Source organism: Anolis sagrei, chromosome 3, assembly GCF_037176765.1.
Source record: "Anolis sagrei isolate rAnoSag1 chromosome 3, rAnoSag1.mat, whole genome shotgun sequence".
Lineage (NCBI taxonomy): Eukaryota > Metazoa > Chordata > Lepidosauria > Squamata > Dactyloidae > Anolis > Anolis sagrei.
This window is the reverse complement of record NC_090023.1, coordinates 29,657,894-29,681,915: the sequence shown is the minus strand read 5'-3', so window position 1 is coordinate 29,681,915 and position 24,022 is coordinate 29,657,894. Positions and strand designations below refer to the sequence as shown.

The 24,022-nt window shown below is 41.3% G+C and overlaps 1 protein-coding gene across 7 annotated transcripts in view; it reads left to right on the top strand.

Annotated features, from left to right (window-relative positions):
• SPATA13 (spermatogenesis associated 13) overlaps positions 1-24,022 on the top strand; it is a 237,369-nt gene that overhangs the window by 174,422 nt on the left and 38,925 nt on the right. For 6 of the 7 annotated variants that reach the window (XM_060770924.2, XM_060770920.2, XM_060770923.2 and 3 more), the window contains exon 2: positions 4,466-6,253. The exons of the other annotated variant lie outside the window; for it this stretch is intronic. In XM_060770924.2, the coding sequence (XP_060626907.2) occupies positions 4,631-6,253 (1,623 nt within the window). In that variant the 5' untranslated portion in view covers positions 4,466-4,630. The remainder of the gene's footprint in view (positions 1-4,465; positions 6,254-24,022) is intronic. 7 annotated transcript variants of the gene reach the window in all.

Below are 24,022 nucleotides of genomic sequence, written 5' to 3'. Positions count from 1 at the left end.
TAGTGTAGTAACGTATAGTACTAGTGTTCTGCTGTATTGTGCTGGTAATGTAGTGTATTGGTTTACCGCCTGAAAGAGAAAAGGAAAGGACCTGAGGTTGTTAGGAACTGAGGGAGTTGAATTCCAAAACACCTGAAGAGCCCAAGTTTGCCCGTGCCTGATCTAAAGCTACTGGATGTTACCTGAGGTACTATTCCAGACTCATTTCAAGGAGCTCTGTGTGAATGTTTTAAATCTAAGCCCATGCTTTGGTATCAACTGAATTATTGCCTCTGTTTGATTATGTTGTGGTTTTAACTGTGGTCATTGAAACAAGGTCGTAGGGGAGATGCATTTACAAGGGGGTGTTGCAAACCCTCTGCAAGGCAGACTTCACTTGAAAACAATAAAACCCCCTTTGAGAAGAGTCCTCCCATGTGCTGAATCTGTTAGCTAAATGTAGTAATTATTTTATGATTTTAAGACTTTATACTCCCCAAGTTTAGCAAAGTGCTTCTGGTTATCGTTGGTTATTGTTGTGTGTCTTTAAGTTGTGTTGTCGAAAACTTTCATGGCCGTAATCACTGGGTTGCTGTGTGTTTTCTGGGCTGTATGGCCATGTTTCAGAAGCATTCTCTCCTGATGTTTTGCCCACATCTATGGCAGGTATCCTCAGAGATGTGAGATTCAATGGAAACTAGGCATGGGTGAATGTTGCAATTTATATATTTGTGGAATGTCCAGGTGGGAGAAAGAACTCATATCTGCTTGAGGCAAGTGTGAATGTTACAATTGGCCAGATAGATTAGCATTGAATAGCCTTGCAGCTTCAAAGCCTTGCTGCATCCTGCCTGGCGGTATCCTCTGTTAGGAAGTGTTAGCTGGCCCTAATTGTTTCCTTTCTGGAATTCCCCAGTTTTCTGAATATTGCTCTTTATTTACTGTCCTGATTTTAGAGTCTTTTTTAATACTGGTAGCCACATTTATATATCTGTGGGCATTCCACAGATATAGAAACTCCACTTGCCTAGTTTCCAACAGACCCCACAAGTGTCCTCCTAAATATACACTAATAAAGCAGTATATCATTAGATATTATTAGATATTATCAGGTACTGCTAATGCATTCATTACAATAAATACATTAGCCACTACCTCACCACAATATTATTATTATAGATTATATTGCACTACTATTAGTACTGTATTCTATTACACCACAACATCACCATCAATATTATATGTACTAGCCGTCCCCTGCCACGCGTTGCTGTGGCCCACATGGAGGTTCTGTGTGGGAGGTTTGGCCCAATTCTATCGTTGGTGGGGTTCAGAATGCTCTGTGGTTGTAGGTGAACTATAAATCCCAGCAACTACAACTGTCAAATGACAAAATCAATTTTTTTAAATGAAGGACATACATTGGGTTTTTAGGTGTCTTGTGTCCAAATTTGGTGTCAATTCGTCAAGTGGTTTTTGAGTTCTGTTAATCCCACAAACAAACATTACATTTTTATTTATATAGATATACACTATACTACATTACCAGCACAGCACAACACCAGTATTGTACATTACTACACTGTACCACATTACCACATATAGGTGTGGATGAAACGTCAGGAGAGAATGCTACTGGAACATGGCCATATAGCCTAAAAAACCTCAAAGCAATCCAGTATTTTTAAGTTGAGTTGTAGGCTTTTTGGGCTGTATGGCCATGTTCTAGAAGCATTCTCTCCTGGTGTTTCGCCTGCATCTGTGGCAAGCATCCTCAGAGGTTGCGAGGTTGCGAGGTAAGTTGTTTCTCACTTATTGCAACCCCAAGAGGGTCTTCTTGGCAAGAACTGTTCAGAACAGGTTTGCTTTTGCCTCCACCTGGGGCCGTGAGAGTGTGATTTGCCCATGGTTATCCAGTGGGTTTCCATGGCCAAGCATAGATGCAAACCTGGTCTCCAGAGTTGTAGCCAAATCAGTGCTCAATCCACTATGCCAAGCTGGCTCTCAGGATGGGTTATAGGAGATTAAAAGCTGTGAATGGGATTGCTTTCTGTCCTTTTGTTTTCTTTAGGCTGTCTCTCTTCCCAGCTTCTATGGTTGCTAAGGGGGGATTTACTTCCTGTTTATAAATTCGCTCAGAAAGTTCATATGATCAAAGGATTGCCTTCCAATAAGGGGCAACAGATCCAGCCGGGATGATCAAAGCATTTTATGCAAAAACTGCATCCTCCACCATGCATTCAGGGAATGTTTGCTGGATCTGGTATACAGATCAGATTGCATCATCAAGAACACATTTGATGATCAGTGGATTTGGCTTTGATAATTCTGTGTGCAGTCCCTGTTCTCTACCTCTCTCCCCCTTCAAATATGATTGATGTTGTCAAATTTGTCAGCAGAAAATATTATTTCACCAGACATAAAGATTGAGTCCCCTCCGGGGTAGAGGAAGATGGGATAGAAATGCAGTAAATAAATAAATAAATACAGCAAGGAATTCTGCAAACAAAAAGAAACCATACATATAATTGTCCTGCAAAGGTGGTTCCAAATTTTTGGCACAGGATAAGGAGATTTGTTAGCTATTTCAGTATGGACAAGACAGAGGTACTCCTAGTCAGTCGAAAGGCCAAACAGGGTATAGGGTTACAGCCTGTGCTGGATGGGGTTACACTCCCTCTGCAGCTTGGGAGTGATCCTGGATTCATTGCTGAGTCTGTTTTCAGCAGTGGCCAGGGAAGCTTCCATACAGTCAAAATTTGTGCGCCAGTTGCGCCCGTACCTTGTGAAGTCAGACTTGGCCATGGTGGTCCATGCTCTTGTTACATCAAGAATAGACTACTGCAACACACTCTACTTGGGGTTGCCTTTGAAGACTGTTTGAGAATGGCAACCAGGTTTCTCACCGGAGCGACGTCCAGGGAGCACACAATCCCCCTGTTATGTCAGCTCCACTGGCTGCTAGGATGCTACCAAGCACAATTCAAAGTGCTGGCTTTAGCCTATAAAGCCCTAAACAGTTCTGGCTCAGCGAATCTGTCCGAACGTATCTCCCTCTATGAATCATCATGGAGGTTAAGATCTTCAGGGGAAGCCCTGCTCTCAGTCCCACCTCCTTTGCAAGTGCCGTTGGTGGGGATGAGAGACGGCCTTCTCAGTGGTGGCTCCTTGGCTTGGCCTTCAGAAAAAACAAAGTCATGGTTGTGGGATGAAGCCTTTGGCCAGTAAAGTACTGCAGTGTAAGAAATAATTAGGGAATATGTATAATTGACATTTTGGAATGGCTACTGTTTACGATTTTGGATCATGTGATTTTAATGTTTAATGCTATGTTTTAATGTTTAAATGTTGCTTATGTCTTATTGTTAATGGTCTTAATTCATTTTAACTCATAGTTATATGTTATTGCTTAGATATTATGAAGTTTTACATGTATGTCTGGCATACATATTTATGGCATTTATGGCATTTTGCCATTCGTATGTTGTAAACCACTTTGAGCCCCCCCCCCCCCCCCCAGGGATGAGAAAAGCGGTATATAAATACAGTAAATAAATAAATACATTTTAGATTAATCTATATATTAATTTATTTTCTCCTTAGGTAATCAAAGGATGCATTTACACTGTAGTGTTAACACAGTTTGGCATCACTTTAACTGCCATGGCTCAATACTATGGAATCCTGGAAGTCGTTGTTTGGTGAGACCCAGCACTCTTTGGTAAAGAAGGCTGAACACCTTGTAAAACTACAATTCACATGTGTCCATAGTGTTGAACTATGACAGAGTGGTGTCAGATGGCATTAATAATTCTGCGATATAGATACCCCTAAAGAGTAGAGTACACTTCTTGTATTGGTTAGGGGTGGAAATTAATATGCAAGCAGAGTCTATAAATACGTTGTGAACTTAGCGGAGTTGTTGGAGCCCCCAGTGGCGCAATGGGTTAAAGCCTTGTGCAGGCTGAACTGCTGACCGAAAGGTCGGCGGTTTGAATTTAGGGAGTGGGGTGGTATCCTGTCTGTCAGCTCCAGCTTCTCATGCGGGGACATGAGAGAAGCCTTCGACAGGATGGTAAAACCTCCAGGCATCTCCTGGGCAACATCCTTGCAGACAGCCAATTCTCTCACACCGGAAGCGACTTGCAGTTTCTCAAGTTGCTCCTGACATGAAAAAAAGGTGAAGTTGATTAGTACTCTAATCAATGGGGGGGGGGATCAATTTTTGATCTATCTTTTGGTCCTTTGAAATCAATTTAGTATCAGGATCCAGCAGAGTGAATATAGTATGGTGGTTAGCAGAGAAAGTAAAACAATTATCATATCATTTATGTATTGTAATAATGTGGTAAATGTCGGTGTCATTCTCATTTTTCCCCCTCAATTCCATGAGGGAGCCTTAAGATTTCCTTGTATTTTATACAAAGAATACTTCTTTTGTATAGAGAAAAAAATACTAAATGCCAGCTTTGTTTTCTTGGTGCAGGCAGTACAGACTACTGGAGAGCTAAATTCGCACAATAGATGTGAACACAATAACCCCAAAAGATGCCCAGATGAGGAAGAAAGGCTTCAGTTTGGAGAGGATGAAGAGGACAAGGCCTTGGATGTGAGCTCCAACTCCCTCTGCCCTCATGCATGCACTGAAAACATGTCCACGTACCAGAATGGCTGTGGAAATGGCACCTCGGTGGCCTGTATAGTGATGGATAAGAAAGAATCTAGGAATCATGCTACCTCATTATGTCATAATGGGAGGTGTGACATGAGCAGCAGCTATGAAAATGAAAGCCAGGAGGATAAAACCAGCCCTTCCAAAATCATGCGCTTTTTTTCCATCAACGTGGAAAGGCCTCATTCCTTGATAGTTATGGGGAACTCCTCAACGTGGAATGCGTTGTCTTCTATTAGAAAAATTGGATCGTTCAAAAAGTTAAAATCTCCGATTTCCCCAGGAAGTCCAAACACAGAAGATTCGGACAACTTACACACCAGCATTTCAGATAATGATATGAGAAAGCGTGTCCCAAACAATGCAACTGTGAGAGTTCAGGCTAACAGGTATTCTTATTCAGGGCCCCTCCATGATTTGCAGAGTACAGCAGATAACTCCTTAGTTTCTGATAATTCAGATGGAGAGGAAAGCGACGATTCCTTCGTAAGGAATACTCGTCGCTCACGCAGCATCAGGCGTGCCTATGGGGTCGGCCGCATCAATTTATTAGACACTGACAAAATTCAGGATCAACAGGACAGCACAAAGAAAGTATCCCCTGCCATCCAGGAACCCCACATTTGCGAAATCGTCGTGAAAGATTCCGAAAGCAACAAAGTCATCTACAGGAGGAGCAAGAGCACCGATAACCTAAACTTTCTGAAAAAAAGTTCATTCAAAAGGAAGTCAACCTCAAACCTCACTGACCTCAGAGTTGTAAATGAGAAGCAAACTCCGCCGAGGACAACAAGCACTTCATCTGCCGACTCTGACAAAACCAACAGGAACTCAGAGCGGAGATCAAAACGCTGGAAAAGCCCCATCAGAGCAAAGGATTTTGACAGGGTTTTGAAGCTCGTCAGCAATGTCACCGATGCTGCATTGAAGAAAGACAGTCCGAAGAGTGAAATTCCACCTTCCAGCGAGCAGAACCAGAGGACAAGGCCAAATAGTAGGCTGCATGATGATTATTCACGTCGGGTTTCTAGCAACACTGAGACTGAGAAGCGGAGATGTCCTCCATCCCGAAGTAGTCAAGACTCAACTGTTTGCAGATCTAGCATCCAGAGTTCTGAAAGTGACAATGTTGGCACAACGGTGTTAACCCTTGATGCCGGCAGCAATAGGATATCCTCTTGTGAACTCTCAGACTCTATTTGTTTATCCCCTCCTCTTCAGGACATGGAACCAATTCCAAATGAAGTGTTTTATGAAGACTCAGAAAGGCCCCAAAGTTCCAGCCAGTTTACATGCAGCACCCAGCATCCTGTCGTCCCTCCTAGACCTTCTGTGCCCAAGCCTCAGAGCCCCAGTACTGAAAACATCAAGTGCAATATGAATTCCCACTGTCCCGATGGGCACAGCACCTTGTCGCTCAGCTCAATGGAAAGTGAGGAAAGGGGGGAGGGTCCTTCCACAAAGCTGGGAAAGAGTCCTGTTTACTTCCAGGACTCGGTGCAAGCTGTGTACTACGACGATACAAATGAAGACAGTGGCATCAGCAGCCACTCCCAGCTGAGTCTCAATTTAGCCCCGAGTGCTGATGAAAAGAAGGAAGAGGTAAGTAGGAAAGCAAATTCTGTGTCTCTAAGGCAAGTGGCAGTAATCTACTTCCTGGTAGAGTAAGCATGATCTTCTACTGAAATACAATGTCAAGTGTGTGTTTTTGTATCTACTGTACACATTTGCTTAGAAGGTGCTCCCTTTTGAACTTGATGGGATTTATTCCAAGGAAATGTGCTTAAGGTTTTGGCCTTAGTTCTGTTTTGAAGGAGACCCAAAACTTATTTTTCACTCCTATTCACCAAGCACTGAAAGAGTGTGTATTTCCAAGGGCAGTTCATAAACTCACTACCTTGTTACAGGAGGATCAAGCTAGAGCAGGATCCAGCTGGGAGAGTTTGTGGCCAGAGCTCTTATAAGTATCATTGAATGCAAGCTAGATTGAAATGGTAAATGACCTTGCAGTCAGTCCCCCAGATGCACAATGACAGCTGAATAAATCGCCATGAGCCTTTTGTGGTTTATTTTATTGAATGGCAGTGTGGGTTGGCAGATATTTAGCTGCATAGAGATGTGTTCAAAAGGAACCCATGTCTTGCACAGAATGGCACCTGAAGATTAAATTTAGTTCCAATAATCACAGTTTTCCTATGACATACCGTACTTTTTGTCTCTTTTTTGTGTTAGTTCTTTATCACATCTTCACTCAATAACTTTAGTATGCATAGAGTACCTGAAACCCTTTGATTAAGATTCTTCTTAAAGTATTGCACAATTATGGGAACTGCTACAACTACTTCACTTTGATCTTTCCTTATATAAATATAGACGTCCATGACAATTTTAACACATTTCATTATGTGTTGTCGAAGTCTTTCCTGGCCAGAATCATTGGGTTGCTGTGAGTTTTCCGGGCTGTATGGCCATGTTCCAGAAGCATTCTCTCCTGATGTATCGCCCACATCTACAGCAGGCATCCTCAGAGGTTGTGAGGTCTGTTGGAAATCAGGCAAGTGAGGTTTATAGATCTACACAGAGAAACTATTGAAATCCACAAGCATGTGGACAGTGGGTTGTTGTAGGTTTTTGGGCTGTATGGCCATGTTCTAGATGCATTCACTCCTGAAGTTTCACCTGCATCTGTGGCAGGGATGCTAGGGAATGCTTCTAGAAGATGGCCATACAGCCTGAAAAACCTGCAACAACCCAGTGATTCTGGCCATGAAAGCCTTCAACAATACATGTGGACAATTTCAACAGAAAGGAGGAAACCATTAAAAAGAAAAAATCTGGCTACCAGTATTTAAAAAATTCTAAAATCAAGACAGTAAATAAAGAACAAAGCTCAAAAAACAGGGAAATTCCAGACAAGAATCAATCAGGGCCAGCTAAAACCTCCCAACAAAGGAACCCCAAGCAGCAATCAGCCAAGCTATCAAGCTGCAAGCCATTAGATGCTATTCAAGGTGGTCAATTGCAACATTCATACTTGCCTCCACCTCCCAACAAAGGATCCCCAAGCAGCAAGCAGCCCAGCTATCAAGCAGCAAGGCCATTAAATGCTAATCAAGGTGATTAGTTGCAACATTCATACTTGTCTCCAACCGACAAGAGTTCTTTCTCCCACCCTGGACCTTCCACAGATATATAAACCTCACTTGCCTAGTTTTCAGCAGACCTCACAACCTCTGAGGATGCCTGCCATAGATGTGGGCGAAACGTCAGGAGAGAATGCATACAGCCCAGAAAACTCACAGCAATGCATTTGATTTCGCCAGCCTTGTGAGCTGGCTTGAAAGTTTGTATTGTGGAAATTCAAAACTAGTCAAAGTTCAAAACAAAGATTGGTCAGAATTTCACTGAGAGAGAATTAAACTGCCCCACAATAGCGCTTTGCTGCATTGACTTTGTTAGCCAAGGTCTAAATATTCTTTTCTCACTCTCTTTGTCCTTTGACACTACATACTATTCCCAGGAAGACTAAAGGTACTTTGGTAAAAACTGAATTTTTGGGAGAATTGCCTCAAGTAATTACAATGGCACATGTTTAATATCTTATTCCAAGAGAAATAATGTAGGCTTTTTAGACTGAAGTCCATATAGCCTTGATTGCATGTGTTCTCAAATTAGGGTGATCACACAAATTTCATGGAGTTTTCTTAGGCAAGAAATTTGCAGAGGCATTTCTGCCAGTCCCTTCCTTTATCATAAAATACCTAGTTGTTGGTGGTCTCCCATTCGAGTACTAATCAGGGCTGACCTTGCTCTGCACAGCCCCAAGTAGCACAATGGGTTAAACCCTTGTGCCAGCAGAACTGGTTGGTGGCTTGAATCCGGGGAGCGAGGTGAGCTCCTGTCTGTCAACCTCAGCTTCCCATGCGGCTACGTGAGAGAAGCCTCCCACAGGATGGTAAAACATCCGGGCGTCCCCTGGCAACGTCCTTGCAGACGACCAATTCTCTCACACAAGAAGCAGCTTCCAGTTTCTCAAGTCACTCCTGACATGAAAAAATAAAAATAAACCCTGCTTTGCTTCCAGGATTAGAGGGGATTTGGTGGCTTTAGGGAGTTCAGGCCTCCAGAGGCACCCTTTGGCAAAAAGTAACACAGGACACTTGTTTGAGAGCAGGAAGAGGAACCAGTGATACCCATTTCTGTGGTTTTCACACCCATGTCATACTCTCCTTTTTCTTGTGTTTCCTCTTTCTTAACTTGCATCATGTACTAACGGTTACATGGTTACATTATTGCAAGGGTTTTTTTTTTAAAAAAAACCCTATATGAATTAAGTGTATTTGTCCTTCTGCAACTTCCCCCCTTTTTCCTACTGGTGTAAGCTATAGATAGATAAGATAGATAGATAGATAGATAGAGAGAGAGAGAGAGAGAGATGGATGGATAAAGGCAGTCCCCAAGTTAAGAACAAGAGAGGTTCTGTAGGTTTGTTCTTAAGTTGAATTTGTTTGTAAGTCGGAACAGGTACATTTTTAAAGTATATCTACAGCCATTTATATATATACACACACACACAGATATATATACACACAAACTTTGGATAGCACAGGGAAGGGTTAACATCTGTGAGGTGTTTATTTTGCTGTCTTTGCACCTGTTCAGAAAATTTCACCCTATTTTCTGTCCCTGTGATAATTGGGTTTTGAAAAAAAAAAGACTTTTTGTGGAAACAAGGATTGGTGAGAAAGCTTCATTTGACACGTATTTTCCCCATGATAACTCTTCAGGAGTCAGTTTTCCTTCCTAGGGGTAGATTCGTCTTACTTCCTGTTGTCTCACCCCATTCTTGGCACAATGGGTTAAATCCTTGCTGACTGACAGGTTGGCGATTCAAATCCACGAAACGGGGCAAGCTCCTGTCTATCAGCTCTAGCTTCCCATTCGAGGACATGAGAGAAACCTTCCACAAGGATGGTAAAACATCAAACATCCAGCTGTCCCCCAGGCAACATCCTTGTGGATGGCCAGTTCTCTCACACCAGAAGCCACTTGCTTCGGACAAACACACACAAAACATAAACCTGTTCTTAACTTTGAGTCATATGTTTGTAACTCTGGTACTGCCTATACCTGAATGTATTTTGAAATTCTGTCTTTTGCTTCTTTAAAGCTTTCTTGAAGTATTGTTGAAGGATTTCTTTCCCGGAATCACTGGGTTGCTGTAGGTTTTTCGGGCTGTATGGCCATGTTCTAGAAGCATTCGCTCCTGACGTTTTGCCTGCATCTATGTCAGGCATTCTTGAAGGTTGTGAGGTCTTTTTTGAAGTGTTGCCTGGATCCAATTGTGGCACAAGTATTCGGTGTTGTGGCACAAGTATTTGGTGTTGGTGCTGTGTAAAGTGTTGTAGGAAAGTTGTGGATCAACAAGATCCAAATATTTATTGGATTGTGAAAGTACTGATTAACAAAAATCAGGAAATCATGTAGTCAGATTTCTACATTTGCTGGGTCAGGGGTGCAGGACCACACCAAAAGTGAAAAGACGAAGAAAACCCCACATTGTCAATATATAAAACCCATTTTCCCAGTTTCCAACAGACCTCACAACCTCTGAGGATGCCTGCCATAGATGTGGGTGAAAGGTCAGGAGAGAATACTTCTGGAACATGGCCAGACAGCCCAGAAAACTCACAGCAACCTTTATGAGCATTATATCTTTAACAGAAACAAGAATCACAATACATAGAGTAGGGATACAAGCTTACACCCAAAAAAACCCCGATGCAACATACTGCACAGTGTTTTTATTCAAAAGTAACAAAAGGCACGTAGGAAACAAACAACTAATTAGGTAAACATTGCATAAGAAAACAAAACATTTGAATTTTCTGGAAGGGACTTGAGGCTTCTCCCAAATGCATTCAGGATGTCTTTTCCTTTTTCTATTCTTAGAATTTCCATTTTAGTGGACAAATTTACAGATCTGTATCTTTTATACATGCTTGGGGTCAACCAACTTATTTGATCTCCCCCTTTTTCTGTGTTTTGTTATTCCATGTGCTCATAAGGGATTCTGGAGGCAGCTGTTGTTTGCTTGAGTGCATATACACTATAGAATTGATGCACTTTGACACCTCTTGAACTGCTTTGACTCAATGCTGTAGAATTTATTTATTTATTTATTTATTTATTTATTTATTTATATACAGCATTTATATCCCACTCTTCTCAGCCTGAAGGCGACTTAGCGTGGTGTACAGATCAGCAACAATTAGATGCCACAACATACATACATACATATCAATTAAAACATCACAGGATTCCATGACATTGAGCCATGACACTTACTTAGATTATCCCTCATTGCCCGAGTATGATGGCCTTCCAGGTGTAGTGCCTTGGCAGTGGATATTCTTGCTCCGCATGTTCTTCCACAGTGAGGACATTGGTTTCCAGGTGGAAGGTGGTCCTGGTCAGGGTTGGCTTGATGCGCCTTCCTCTTTGCACAATTCTCCCTTTCACTCTCCATTCCTGCCTCTTCAAATTCCACAGCACTGGTGGTCACAGCTGACCTCCAGTTAGTGCTCAAGGGCCAGGGCTTCCCAGTTTTCAGTGTCTATGCCACAGTTTTTAAGGTCAGCTTTAAGCCCATCTTTAAATCTCTTTTCCTGTCCGCCAACATTTTTGTGGTGTCAAACTGTATTTTACTTATAATCAAATTCCTTGTATTTTGGAATCTTTTTACTGTTTTCAGTATTTTCTGGTTCGTACTCCCTGTTTTTTCCCCCACTGCTGCTCATTGTTCTTTGATTTGGTGGAGAAGCCATCAATCTGGATTGAATCTTCGGCTTTTGAGAGAACTAGAAACATTAATTTAAACAGGGAAATTCTCTGTTCCCATTCTGGAAGCAAATTGCAAATAATGATCTGTGGAGGCGCTGGGCAACACAGAATATTTGAACTACTGGCTTTGAAGCTGTTCCCATATTTGATAAACATGTGAATTCATTCTTTGAAGAATACTGAAAAAACTAAACACTTCTGGATTTATTTTGTTGCATATGGTATTTTGGAAATAAGGTCACTGGCAGTAATTTGTGTTCCCAAGCCGCCATCTACTGGTGATAATATGTACATTTTATAGCGCCATGTACATTTTATAGAGCTAAGTAAAGCGCATCTTTAGGGCTCCATGCACCTCCCAAACTTCCCTCTCTCTCTTTCTTCCAGACCAACATTTTTCTGGCAAAATAGGAATGAATTGATTCTTGGAAGCCCAAAAAGGAGTGATTCATATCTGTTTTTGACTGAGTCACGCCACAACTGCATTGGTGCTATGGCTATAGCAATGATGCTCAGTTGTCAAAGGCTTTCATATCTAGAATCACTGGGTTGTTGTGAGTTTTCCAGGCTTTATGGCCATGTTCCAGAAGCATTCTTTCTTGGTGTTTCACCCATATCTATGGCAGGCATCTTCAGAGGTTGAGGGGTTGGAACCACCCAGGCAGCTTCAAAGCCTGGCTGGTTGCTGCCTACCAGCAACAGAGCCAGCTAACATCAACCAATAAAGGATTCCCCCAGACAGCAACCACCCAGGCTTTGAAGCTGCAAGGCCTTTAAATGCTAATCAAGGTGGCCATTTGCAGCATTCACACTTGCCTCAAGCGAAATCCAAAGTTAACCAAAAACTGATTTGTAACCCATTTAGTACTAATGTTGGAGAGTGGTCCCTGGTCAAAGTGGTCCCAGTTCAACAAAGATTTGGAATTACTGATCTACACTGTGGAATTAATGTACTAATGTTGGAGAGTGGTCCCTGGTCAAGTGGTCCCTGGTCAAAAAAAAGGTTGGGAACCACTGTTCTAGCAAGCAGAAGTATGCATGTCTGGTTTGAGAAGTAAATCCACAGTGGTCTATCATGCAGCAGCCTTTCATGACATATGGAGGAAGGAAAGGTACACCAGCTACTTATAAACAGCTTCTTTGAAACCTTTTATGTCTTCATATAACGATATACTGCTCAGCAGGCAATGCTCTGTGGACACTTTACAAATTTAAAACTAAAAGGAATCCAGAAAATCTCAAATTTCATAATAAAAACAATCCATTAAACCAAAAATAGTATGAACATGTTAAAATATTGAAATATTAGAATGTTAAGAGCCAACTTAAGAAGCAAAAGGAAAGTGAGGGGGGAAATCAAAATCTAGATCTGAGTGCCTACCAAAAGAAAGAAAGATGGTCTTAGCCTGAGATCTAAATGGATCTTTCTTGAGAGGTTTTCCTTGGACTGCGGAGGGGGAGGTCAGTACAGAAAATGCTCTTTCAAAATCTAGATCTGAGTGCCTACCGAAAGAAAGATGGCCTTAGCCTGAGTTCTAAATGGATCTTTCTTGAGAGGCTTTCCTTGGACTACGGAGGGGGAGGTCAGTACAGAAAATGCTCTTTTGCTGGTAGCCATCTGTCACACTGAGGTGAACATCAGTGTTAGAAGAAGAACCTTGAAAGATGACATAAATAATCAGGGGAGAATATATGGAAGGAAGGATTCTTTCAAGTAATTTGGCTCTCAGCAACCCAGCAAGTATTTCATATTTATTTATTTTATTTTATTTACTTCATTTTTATACCGCATTTTTCAGCCCTTAGCAGGCTGAAAATACATCATATTGCTGATGTATGCCTCCAAGCTGTTTCTGATTTATGGCAAACCTATCATGCGGTTTTCTTACCAAAATTTGTGCAGAAAGGGATTTGTCTTTGCCTGAAAAAGTATGCTGTACTTAAGAACATCCATGATTTATCTTTTATGTTCTGGAGCATTCGAAAGTCCCATAATTATATCCTTTTAGACACGGTTTCCCTGTAACCAGGAAACTGATGCACCTCCTTTGCTCCCATCATTATTTTCATTAATGCCTGTAAATATGACCTATGATAATATTAACAGCAGTATTAGTCTCTGTTTTTGATCTTCCTCACAGTTCAGAGTTGGAAGAGTTTATAATTGCTAAAAATGTTTAAACAGTTTTATTCTAATGTATCTTTAAAATCAGATTGGAAAGTTATATAGAGGAATTAAGTTTATTTATTTACTTATCATATCAGAAGCGAACCGAGGGTAATGTATTTAAAAAACACGAAGTTTAAAAAACTTGGTATTATCCTAAATGTCCTTTGACCAGTAGCTGGCTACTTGGAGTGCCTCTGGTGTTGCTCTAAGAAGGTCCTCCATTGTGGATGTAGCAGGGTTCAGGTTGCATTGTAGTAAGTGATCTGTGGTTTGCTCTTCTCCACACTTGCATGTCATGGACTCCACTTTGTAGTCCCATTTCTGAAGGTTGGCTCTGCATCTCATGGTGCAGAGCACAGTCTGTTCAGTGCCTTCCAAGTCGCCCAGTCTTCTGTGTGCCTAGGGGGAAGTCTGTCATTCGGTATCAGCCATGGATTGAGGTTCCAGGTTTTAGCCTGCCACTTTTGGACTCTCACTTGAGGTTTTCCTGTGAGTATCTCTGTATACCTTAGAAAACTATTTCTTGATTTAAGGCATTGGCATGCTGGCTAATATCCAAACGGGATGGGCCGGAGATGTCACTGCCTTGGTCCTTTCACTATTGGCTGCTATTTCCCAACGGATGTTAGGTGGTGCAGTACCGGCTAAACCAGTGGTTCTCAACATGTGGTTCCCCAGATGTTTTGGTCTTTAACTCCCAGAAACCTAACAGCTGGTAAACTGGCTGAGGAGTTGTAGGCCAAAACACCTGGAGACCTACAGATTGAGAAACCACTGGGCTAAACAGTATAATTTCTCCAATGGTGTAGGGCATAGACATCCAGTTATAATGTGGCATGTCTCATTTAAAGCCAGATCCACTGATTTAGTGTGGTGAGATGTGTTTCACACTGGGCCTGCGTACTCAGCAGCAAAGTAGCAAAGTGCAAGGGTAAATGTCTTCACTGTATCAGGTTGTGATCCCCAGGTTGTGCCAGTAAGCTTTCATATGATACTGTTTTTCGCACACACTTTTTGGTTGATATTCAAGCAATGTTTCTTGTAGGTCAGAGCACAGTCCAAAGTAACTCCCAGGTATTTGGGTGTGCTGCAATGCTCCAGTGGGATTCCTTCCCAGGTAATCCTTGTTGTGCATAGCGTGTTTCAGTCAGGTCCAATGCAAAAAACACAATAGCATTGCACCCAGGCAAGAGGGAAAAAAAACAGAAAAACTTTACTCTTATCAGCAGAATTAAAACATAAACTTGCAATGTTGCAAAAAAACAAAACAGTGCAACAAACTTACATAGTCCTTGTAAACTATACAGAATAAGGCTTCTTCATCTTCATCCAAATGAGAGAGCAGTAGAAATGGTTGAGCAAAATGCCTGAGCAAAAGCTCCTCAGAGCCAAGCTAAACTGTATTCTAAAACCCATACAGTTATACCCTACCGGGTGTGGTCCAAACTTACTAGTTGACCTACATTAGCAGCCTCACATAATAATCAGCAATATAAGGTTTTCTTTAATATACATACTTGATTCTTTTACGACTTACTCTAACAATCCTCAGACCTCGAAAAGCATGAGGCTTTAAGTTGAGGTATATATTAGGTTGAGATATATATTAATTAAGTTGAGATATATGTTATATATCCCATTTCTTTTAATATGGGTAATTATAGTCCCAAGAAAGTGCCCTTAATATTTTACTCATATGTTATGTTATACAGATGTCAAGAATCTATATAGATGTAAAAATCAGATTGTAAAATTATACAGCTGTCAAGAATTCGATTGAGAAAATTAAAAAGCCAGTATAGAAATGAGTCACATTCATTTCAATATTGAGTATGATATTCCCAAGTGTCTTTTAAGATTTCATTTACATGTTATGATGGTACAAAATAAATCTTTGATCATTTTAGTAAAAATGGAATGAGATCTACACAGCTAATACCAAATAATTTGCTGGCTTTTTAAAAGTATTTTTTTCCCTAAAAACAGATAATAAGCATCTGTTCTAGTTACAACAGATTTGAGCCATTTTAAGAGTGGGAGGCAAGGCCACTCTTGCAACTTGGGTTACAAATCCTTCTGTTGACTCTTTGTTCTCTTCAGACTAAATGAAACTTTAAAGAAATTAATTTAACGGTGGTGTTCCAGTCTCAGGAGATTAGCAAAGTAGCCAAAAACCAAAAATGCTTTGCACTATTAATGATAGCATTGTTCTTTTCCTGCGCTCTGCTGGAACCAGTTTGGATGTTAAGAACTTTGCATTCCTTGGCACAGTCATCAACAAAGAAAGGACAAGGAAATTTACATGGGAATCAGAATTAGTATAAAATGAAATTAAAATGAGCAGAGGAAGCGCTGGCTTGAGCAGTGAAACCAAGAGAAACAGGGTTTATAGTATGATCACTCACGATGGAAGTTTTCTTATTGAAGAGCTCAAAGGGAGCTCTTCAATAAGAGCTGTCTTGAGATTTAGCCTGTAAATATCTGGGGTCTAAAGGATACAGAGAGCAGAAGCATACCATGCCACGAAAGACTCCAGTGGATGTACTTTTTACTTTCAAAGGGATCACATAAAGGATTCTGATGCTACATACAAGATCTGAAGAATATCTGGGTGCAATCTTTCAGAAAAGACAAGCCTGGTTATCTACTGATGGATAACCCTGAAATGCTTTTAATTCAGCTTGATCTGTTGCTCCTACAGAATCAGGAACCATTGTATCCGTCACTGAAGTTGCATTTGAATGGGTTTGACCATTAAACCTTGGCAAGGTAATGGACTCAATATATTGACTGAGATAGCTTCTTATACAGCTAAGCTAAATAATATGTAATGAGGTGTTGGTTCTCTTTAAGGCAATGGTAATGGGTCTGTAACCTTAATATAGAAATTGTTGTTTTGTGCACTGTACTCTATTTGTATGTTGGAGCAATTTGTACGCAGAATTCTGTTGATGGCACAGCAAACATTTTTTCAGGAATGGTGAGATAAGGAAGAAAAAAATGTGTCAGGTCAAAGCAATAATAATAATAATAATAATAATAATAATAATAATAATAATAATAATGACAAAGTATGGATTCTCGATGTTGCAATCTAGGTGACAGCAGGATTGAAGAGAAACAACTAGAAAAGCTGACGCGATATGAGGATTTAAAGATGGAACTGCAAAGACTGGCACAAGCCAGCAAAGGTGGTCCCAGTGGTGATCGGCACACTGGGTGCAGTTCCTAAAGACCTTGGCCTGCACTTAAACACAATTGGTGCTGACAAAATTACTATCTGTCAGCTGCAAAAGGCCACCCTACCGGGATCTGCACGCATTATTCGTTGATACATCACACGGTCCTATACACTTGGGAAGTGTCCAGTGTGTGATCCAATACAACAGCCAGCATAGTGAACTTGTTTGCTGTGTACTAATCTTGTTGTGTTTCAAATAATAATAATAATAATACTTTGTTTATATTCCATCTTATCTCCCCAAGGGGACTCAGGGCAGTTTACAACACACTGAAAAACACATAGAGGCAAACATTCAATGCCTCACCACAAAAGCATATAATTAACAACCTAAAGCAGCCATTTTTTCTAATGCCCTTTTTCCTCTTGGCCTTTGTGACTATGGTATTTTTGTCAGCCTTGCCTATCATTGCGATAGTTAAACCATCATGGTACGCTAATAGAACTTTGGTCTTTATCTGCAGAAATGGTCATGTCTTCATCAGTTACAGATAGAGTATTTATAATGTGGTTATAGCAGGCAGTCTGTGACTATAATTAAGCAAATGCTGATTGGTTTGATTCCTAGTTCCTGTGGCAAATAGTATTTAATGGAGCTTGATCGCCTACATTTCATTCCATCAATCCCATCCACTTAGCAAGTAGGGAGAAATGATGGGATCAACGTCTGGAGGACCATGAACTTCATACTTCCACCATAAAGTAATATGAAGAATATAGTCCATAGAAGTCTCAGGATGAGTACCATAATTGCTGCTGCTATCTGCATCACTGTGTGTATCTGCCCTGGAGCAGCGCTTAGGCCTTAACATAATTGCTGTCTTCCTGAATCCCTGACCATTGGCCACATGGGCTGAGATTTCTAGTGATGAAATCCAAAAACATTTGGAAGGTTGAAGATTGAGAGTCATTGCAGTGAGCAACTGTGGTGTAGAGTAGGGCTTCTAAAACTGAGGGATCCCCTTGGCTCAATGCTGAGGTCTTGAAAAGGTTTTCTGAACATCACCTTGTGGCCTTTTTAAAGACATTTACATAAATCTGTTTTGCAGTATTTACAGTGGATGCTTCAGCTGTACTTCATAAAATAGAAAATCGGTCAATTTAGCAAGGCTTGCAAATGCTGATTTTTTTATCAGTAAATGTTAGATTTCTATATCTATTTTATATACCTATATACTGAGGGTCACATAAAATTTTCTCATGCCAAATAGGGGGCCCTGAGTGGAAAACTTTAAGAAGCCCTTGTGTAGAGAAACAATAGGGACAAATTCTATCATTTCACTTCAAATGTGAAAGTACCTAAATCTGGCACTGGGAAGGTGGCTAATAGGTGTTAATCTGATCAGATCAGTGGTTCTCAACCTGTTGGTCCCCAGATGTTTTGACCTTCAACTCCCAGAAATCCCAACAGCTGGTAAACTGGCTGGGATATTGGGAGTTGTAGGCCAAAACGCTTGGAGACCCACAGATTGAGAACCACTAGATTACATCATTGTGATTTTGTACTTTTATTTGAAGTTTAATAGGTAATTACACAGAACCACATTGGCCATCTAGTCCAACCCCTGCCATGCAGGAAAAGCACCCCCAGCAGATGGCCATCCAACCTCTGTTTAAAAACCTCCAAGGAAGGAGCCTCCACTATACTCCAAGGCAGAGAGTTGCACTGCTGAACAGCTCTTACAGTCAGGAAGGTCTTCCTAATGTTCAGGTGGAATCTTCTGTCCTGTAATTCGAACCCATTGCTCCATGTCCCAACATTCTGCGTCCCCTCCAAAAAAACCCAGCAGTATTTACAGTTGGTCATGGCAGGTATGTGTGCCAAGTTTGGTCCAGATCCATCGTTGGAGTGGTTCACAGGGCTCTCTGGATGTGGGTGGACAGCAATTCCCATCATCCTCTGTCATTGCTCCCCCAAACCCTACCGGTATTTAAAGTTGGTCATGATGGGTATGTATACCAAATTTGGCTCAGATCCATCATCAGTGACTTACTTACTTACTTAGGCAATCCCTCCTAGTTCGAGGATGATTGTCTTCCAGATGTGGTGTCTTGGCGGTGGGTCGGTAGGTGGCTGTGGAGCCCTATTCTTCATCCGCATCTTCTTCCACAGTGAGGGCACCAGTTTCCAGGTGGAAGGCGGTCCCAGTCAGGGTTGACTTGACACACCTTCTTCTTGACACATTTCTCTCTTTTGCCCTCCATTTGTGCTTCTTCGAATTCAGCAATACTGCTGGTCACAGCTGACCTCCAGTTAGAGCACTCAAGGGCCAGGGCTTCCCAGTTCTCGGTGTCTATGCCACAGTTTTTAAGGCTCACAGTGCTGTCTGGATATGGGTGGACTACATCATTCATTGTTGTGTGTGTGTGTGTGTAGAAAAGAGGGAACATCAGCAGGGACCTCAGCAATAAATAGATGACAAGCTATTGAAGAAAAAAAATATCCCACAGATCTGAAGTACAAGAAGATTATAGTTCTTAGCATCAATGGAGTGGAATGAACATCTGAGAAAAGCAAAAGAAGAAAAAAATACATGCATTTTTGTGATGGGCTGTATGAGAAATCAGTTGGCTTTTATTAGTCAGCGTTCAGCTTATTAAGCTACTATCAACATTTTAGATTTTTTATATAATGTTTAAAATTAGCACCCATAAAACTTTATTGGTTTATGAGTTAGTTTATGTTGTTAATACATACTGATAATATATCAAAAACCCTTGTATGATGCAGCCTCCATTTGATGTGAAGACATATTACAACAAATCACAATCCTTTCTGCTCAGTGTTAGTTTATTTGATAGCGAAGCCTACACTGGAGATATCGAGAGATCATTGTGGAATAAAGTATGTGTTTTAGGGAAACCAGAAGCTCTGTTGAAATCATGGCTCAGTTACTTATGGGATTGTACTACAAATGCAAGAGCGGGAAATTGATATTAGGTTGGTGAGAGGTTTTCTGGCTGACAGCCAATGCAACTCTTGTGTATTCAAGGATTTCTTTCTGCAAAAGGTATTGCGTATTAGCTTGCTAATTTTATTTGTAAGCTATTCTCGTTTTCCTTTGTTCTTAATATGAAATGTTACATTTTTGAAAAAAAATACATTTATGGCTTCTTAGTCATGAAAGCATGGCTTGATTCAGCTTTCTTGGCTCTATACTGCTTTCTTGGCTCTATACTTGATTCAGCTTTCTTGGCTCTATACTGCCAAATAATGTAGTTTGAAATCTGTTAAATGGCCAGTGTAGATGCATATAAAAGAGATTGAACTGGATTATGTGATATACGAGTCTGTGGTTCCATATAATTCCAGTTCAATGTAGTTAATCTGCATTCTGAAACTCTGCCTTACTCAAGTTTAGTAGGCATCAGTCTTATCAGATATTACCCTATTATTCTGTTTTGTTCTGCTTAGCAGATTTTGTGACGGACAGAAAAAAAGATGTAGGAAGCCATGGAAAACCACAAGAGGGCAATAAATGTAAAACAGTATTATCTGGATATCCCATAAAATTTATAAGCGAGGCAGGGCAGTTATCTGAATAAAGCCTCCTTTGGAAGCAACCAGTGCCTGGAATTTGGGTTGTGTGTGTGCATATTTATTAGTCATGGGCCCAAAATTTGTCTCATCCGTTTGATTCGTGTTTCTGTTTCGTTCCGTCCATTCAGATGGCACGAAATGGAAAGGCCCCTCCTGTAACGAAAATAAACATGATACAAAAGTCAGGTGGGAGTGGGTACCAGCTCCAATCCTGCTTTTCGCATCAATTGCCCCACGTGTAGGCCCAAAGCACTGAGGCCTGGCAGGGCCTGCAGCCAAGGGCCAAATAAGGAGCGCTCCTTACATGGCGCTTGGCTGCAGGCCCTGCAAAGCCCGGGTGCGTAGGCCCAAAGCCTGTACTTGTAGGCTGAAAACACCCGGGCTTACGGGTGCACCCAGGCCTGGCAGAGCCTGCAGCCAAGTGGCGGGTAAGGAGCATGCCTTACTCAGTGCTCAGCTGCAGGTACCCTGGCGCTTTTGGTTTACGGGTGCAAGCTTTGAGCCTAACCCCCCCAGGCCTTGCAGGGCCTGCAGCCAAGTGCCAAATAAGGAGCTCTCCTTACTTGGCCCTCGGCTGCAGGTCCTGCCAGGCCTCAGTGCTTTGGGCCTACACGTGCGGCAATCGATGCGAAAAGCAGGATTGGAGCTGGTACCCACTCCCGCCTGCCTTTCGTATCATGTTTATTTTCGTTCCAGGAGGGGCCTTTCCATTTCGTGCCATCCGAATGGACGGAACAAAACGGCTCGGCTGCAGACTCTGCCAGGCCCTGGCATATAGGCCCAAAGCCTACAACAGTAGACCCAAGCGCTTTGGGCCTACAGGTGAAACCCCTTTCAATAATGGACCAAAAGAAAATGGATCTTTGAGCACCGAAAACGAAATACAAATACCTGCCCTCCTAATTTCGGGAGGCTCAGTCGAAATGGATCGGGGGGCCCACCAGTGAGGGCATTGCTTTTCAGGTGGAAGGCGGTCCCAGTCACGGTTGGCTTGATGCACCTTCCTCTTGGCACATTTCTCCCTTTCGCCCTCCATTTGTGCCTTTTCAAATTCTCCAGCACTGCTGGTCACAGCTGACCTCCAGCTGGAGTGCTCAAGGGCCAGGGCTTCCCAGTTCTCAGAGTCCATGCCACAGTTTTTAAGGTTGGCTTTGAGCCCATCTTTAAATCTGTTTTCCTGTCCTCCAACATTCCGTTTTCTGTTCTTGAGTTCAGAGTAGAGCAACTGCTTTGGGAGATGGTGGTCAGGCATACAGACAATGTAGCTGGTCCAGCAGGGTTGATGTCTGAGGACCATCGCTTCAGTGCTGGTGGCCTTTGCTTCTTCCAGCACGCTGACATTTGTCTGCCTGTCTTCGCAAGAGATTTGCAGGATTTTTCAGAGGAAACAAATCATCCCAGGTGTTGCATGTGATGTCTGTAGATAGTCCATATTTCGCAGGCATATAGCAGGGTTGGGAGGACAATAACTTTATAAACACGCACCTTGGTATCCCTACAGATGTCCTGGTCCTCAAACACTCTTTGCTTCGTTTGGAAGAATGTATATATTCACATACTGTATATCAGATATTGATCATATATAATATATTCTTATTTACATTCATATGAGTTGAACAAAATCCATAATATCTTAGTGCCAGCCACTTCCTGGAATGTTTATAATATTATGTTTTCAAGCATCCACAGGTATTTCACACCCAGTCCTTACAAAAACTCTTTATTTATTTATTTATTTATTCAAATAGCCGTATATTTGCAAGTGTTTGTGGCGTACAGTGCAATACTTTCCATCTATTAGTGTTCCATAATCATTTCTCAGATAATATATTTCCTTTAAGGGGTCACAGTGTACTATCTAGATAATACATATAAAAATATCATAGAGTCTTACTTAACATTGCAAACACTCTTTTTAAAAGGTGGGATTATCTCTTTTGCATCATAATTTGTGGGGAGAAAAGTTAATAAAAATGGCTTGCCTAAACCCACCTAATAAAGTCATGGCTAAGTTCAGATTTGCATGGAGGGTTCTGGATTCCTGTCTTGTTAATTTCTTTGTCAGTAGGTCATGGTCAAATACTTAAAGTTAACAAATTGAAATCAAATGGATATACACATTTATTCTGCAAACCTGGAACAGAGTGTCCTTTAGCTCTGCTGCTGTAATTCGGGTAGATTGCAGCGTATTATAATCTCTTCAATTGTTCACCAGCTTTTATTGCTTAAGACAGGGCAATAGTGACCAGGACATGAGAAAAAGACATATGACGTGTCCTTTCTTTAGTTGAAAGGTAAAAGGTCATGGAAATGAACATTTTGCTTGGCTAGCTGCATTGAGAGTCATTCTCACTCTTCCTGCTCATTTGTAAAATTAAAATTAACATGACTGAAGAATGACTTTAGTCTGCTCTTTGATGTCTCAGTGTTTGTGTAGGATTCCTATGGCGGTGTATGATGATAAGGTAAGTGCCTTTGAACTGATTGTTTAATTATGTTTCTCTTGCCCGTGTATATACTTGCAAGATCTTAGCGACAAATTACTTTCTCTTTCTACTTTCAGCAGGGCTCCTCTGATTTCTACCAGATAGCAGTATAGATTAAGAGGAAGCATATATTGAGTGTTTCTGTGCTACCGGTCAGAAATGCAAGGCATGTGTGATTCTTTCCCAGAATAAAATATAAACAGCACAAGCGTGGCTATACGCAGCTTTTAATTGAGCCGGTGCAGTTGCCCCATGTTTACTGAAGAGTGTCATCATTACCTAGCAGAACATAATGCAAGAGAGAGATCTGTGTATTGGACATAGTGGGGCTTACTTTTGAGTAAATATACTTGCAATCATTAGTGGACTGGCCAAGTGCCAGCTTACTCAATGGCATGTGGGACCCCTTAAACATCAGACCAGTTGTTCTCAACTTTCCTAATGCCACGACCCTTTAATACAGTTCCTGTTGTTGCGGTGAACCCCAATCAAAAAATTATTTTCATTGCTATTTCATAACTGTAATTTTGCTACTGATATGAATCATAATGTAAACGTCTGATATGCAGGATGTATTTTCATTTAATGGGCCAAATTTGGCACAAACACCCAATACGTCCACATTTGAATACTGATGGTGTTGGGGGAGGGGATTGATTTTGTCATTTGGGAGTTGTAGTTGCTGGGATTTTTAGTTAACCTACAATCAAAGAGTATTCTGAACTCCACCAACGATTGAATTGAATCAGTCTTGGCACATTGAACTTCCATGACTAACAGAAAATACTGCAAGGGTTTGGTGGGCATTGACCTTGAGTTTTGGAGTTGTACTTCACCTACATCCATAGAGCACTGTGGACTCAAACAATGATGGATCTAGACCAAACTTGGCACAAATACTCAGTATGCCCAAATGTGAACACTGGTGGAGTTCGGGGAAAATAGACTTGATATTTGGGAGCTTGGATTTATAGTTCACCTACAACCTAGTTCACCTACAATCAAAGAGCATTCTGAATCCCACCAACAATAGAATTGGGCCAAACTTCCCACACAGAACCCCCATGACCAACAGAAAATGCCGTGTTTC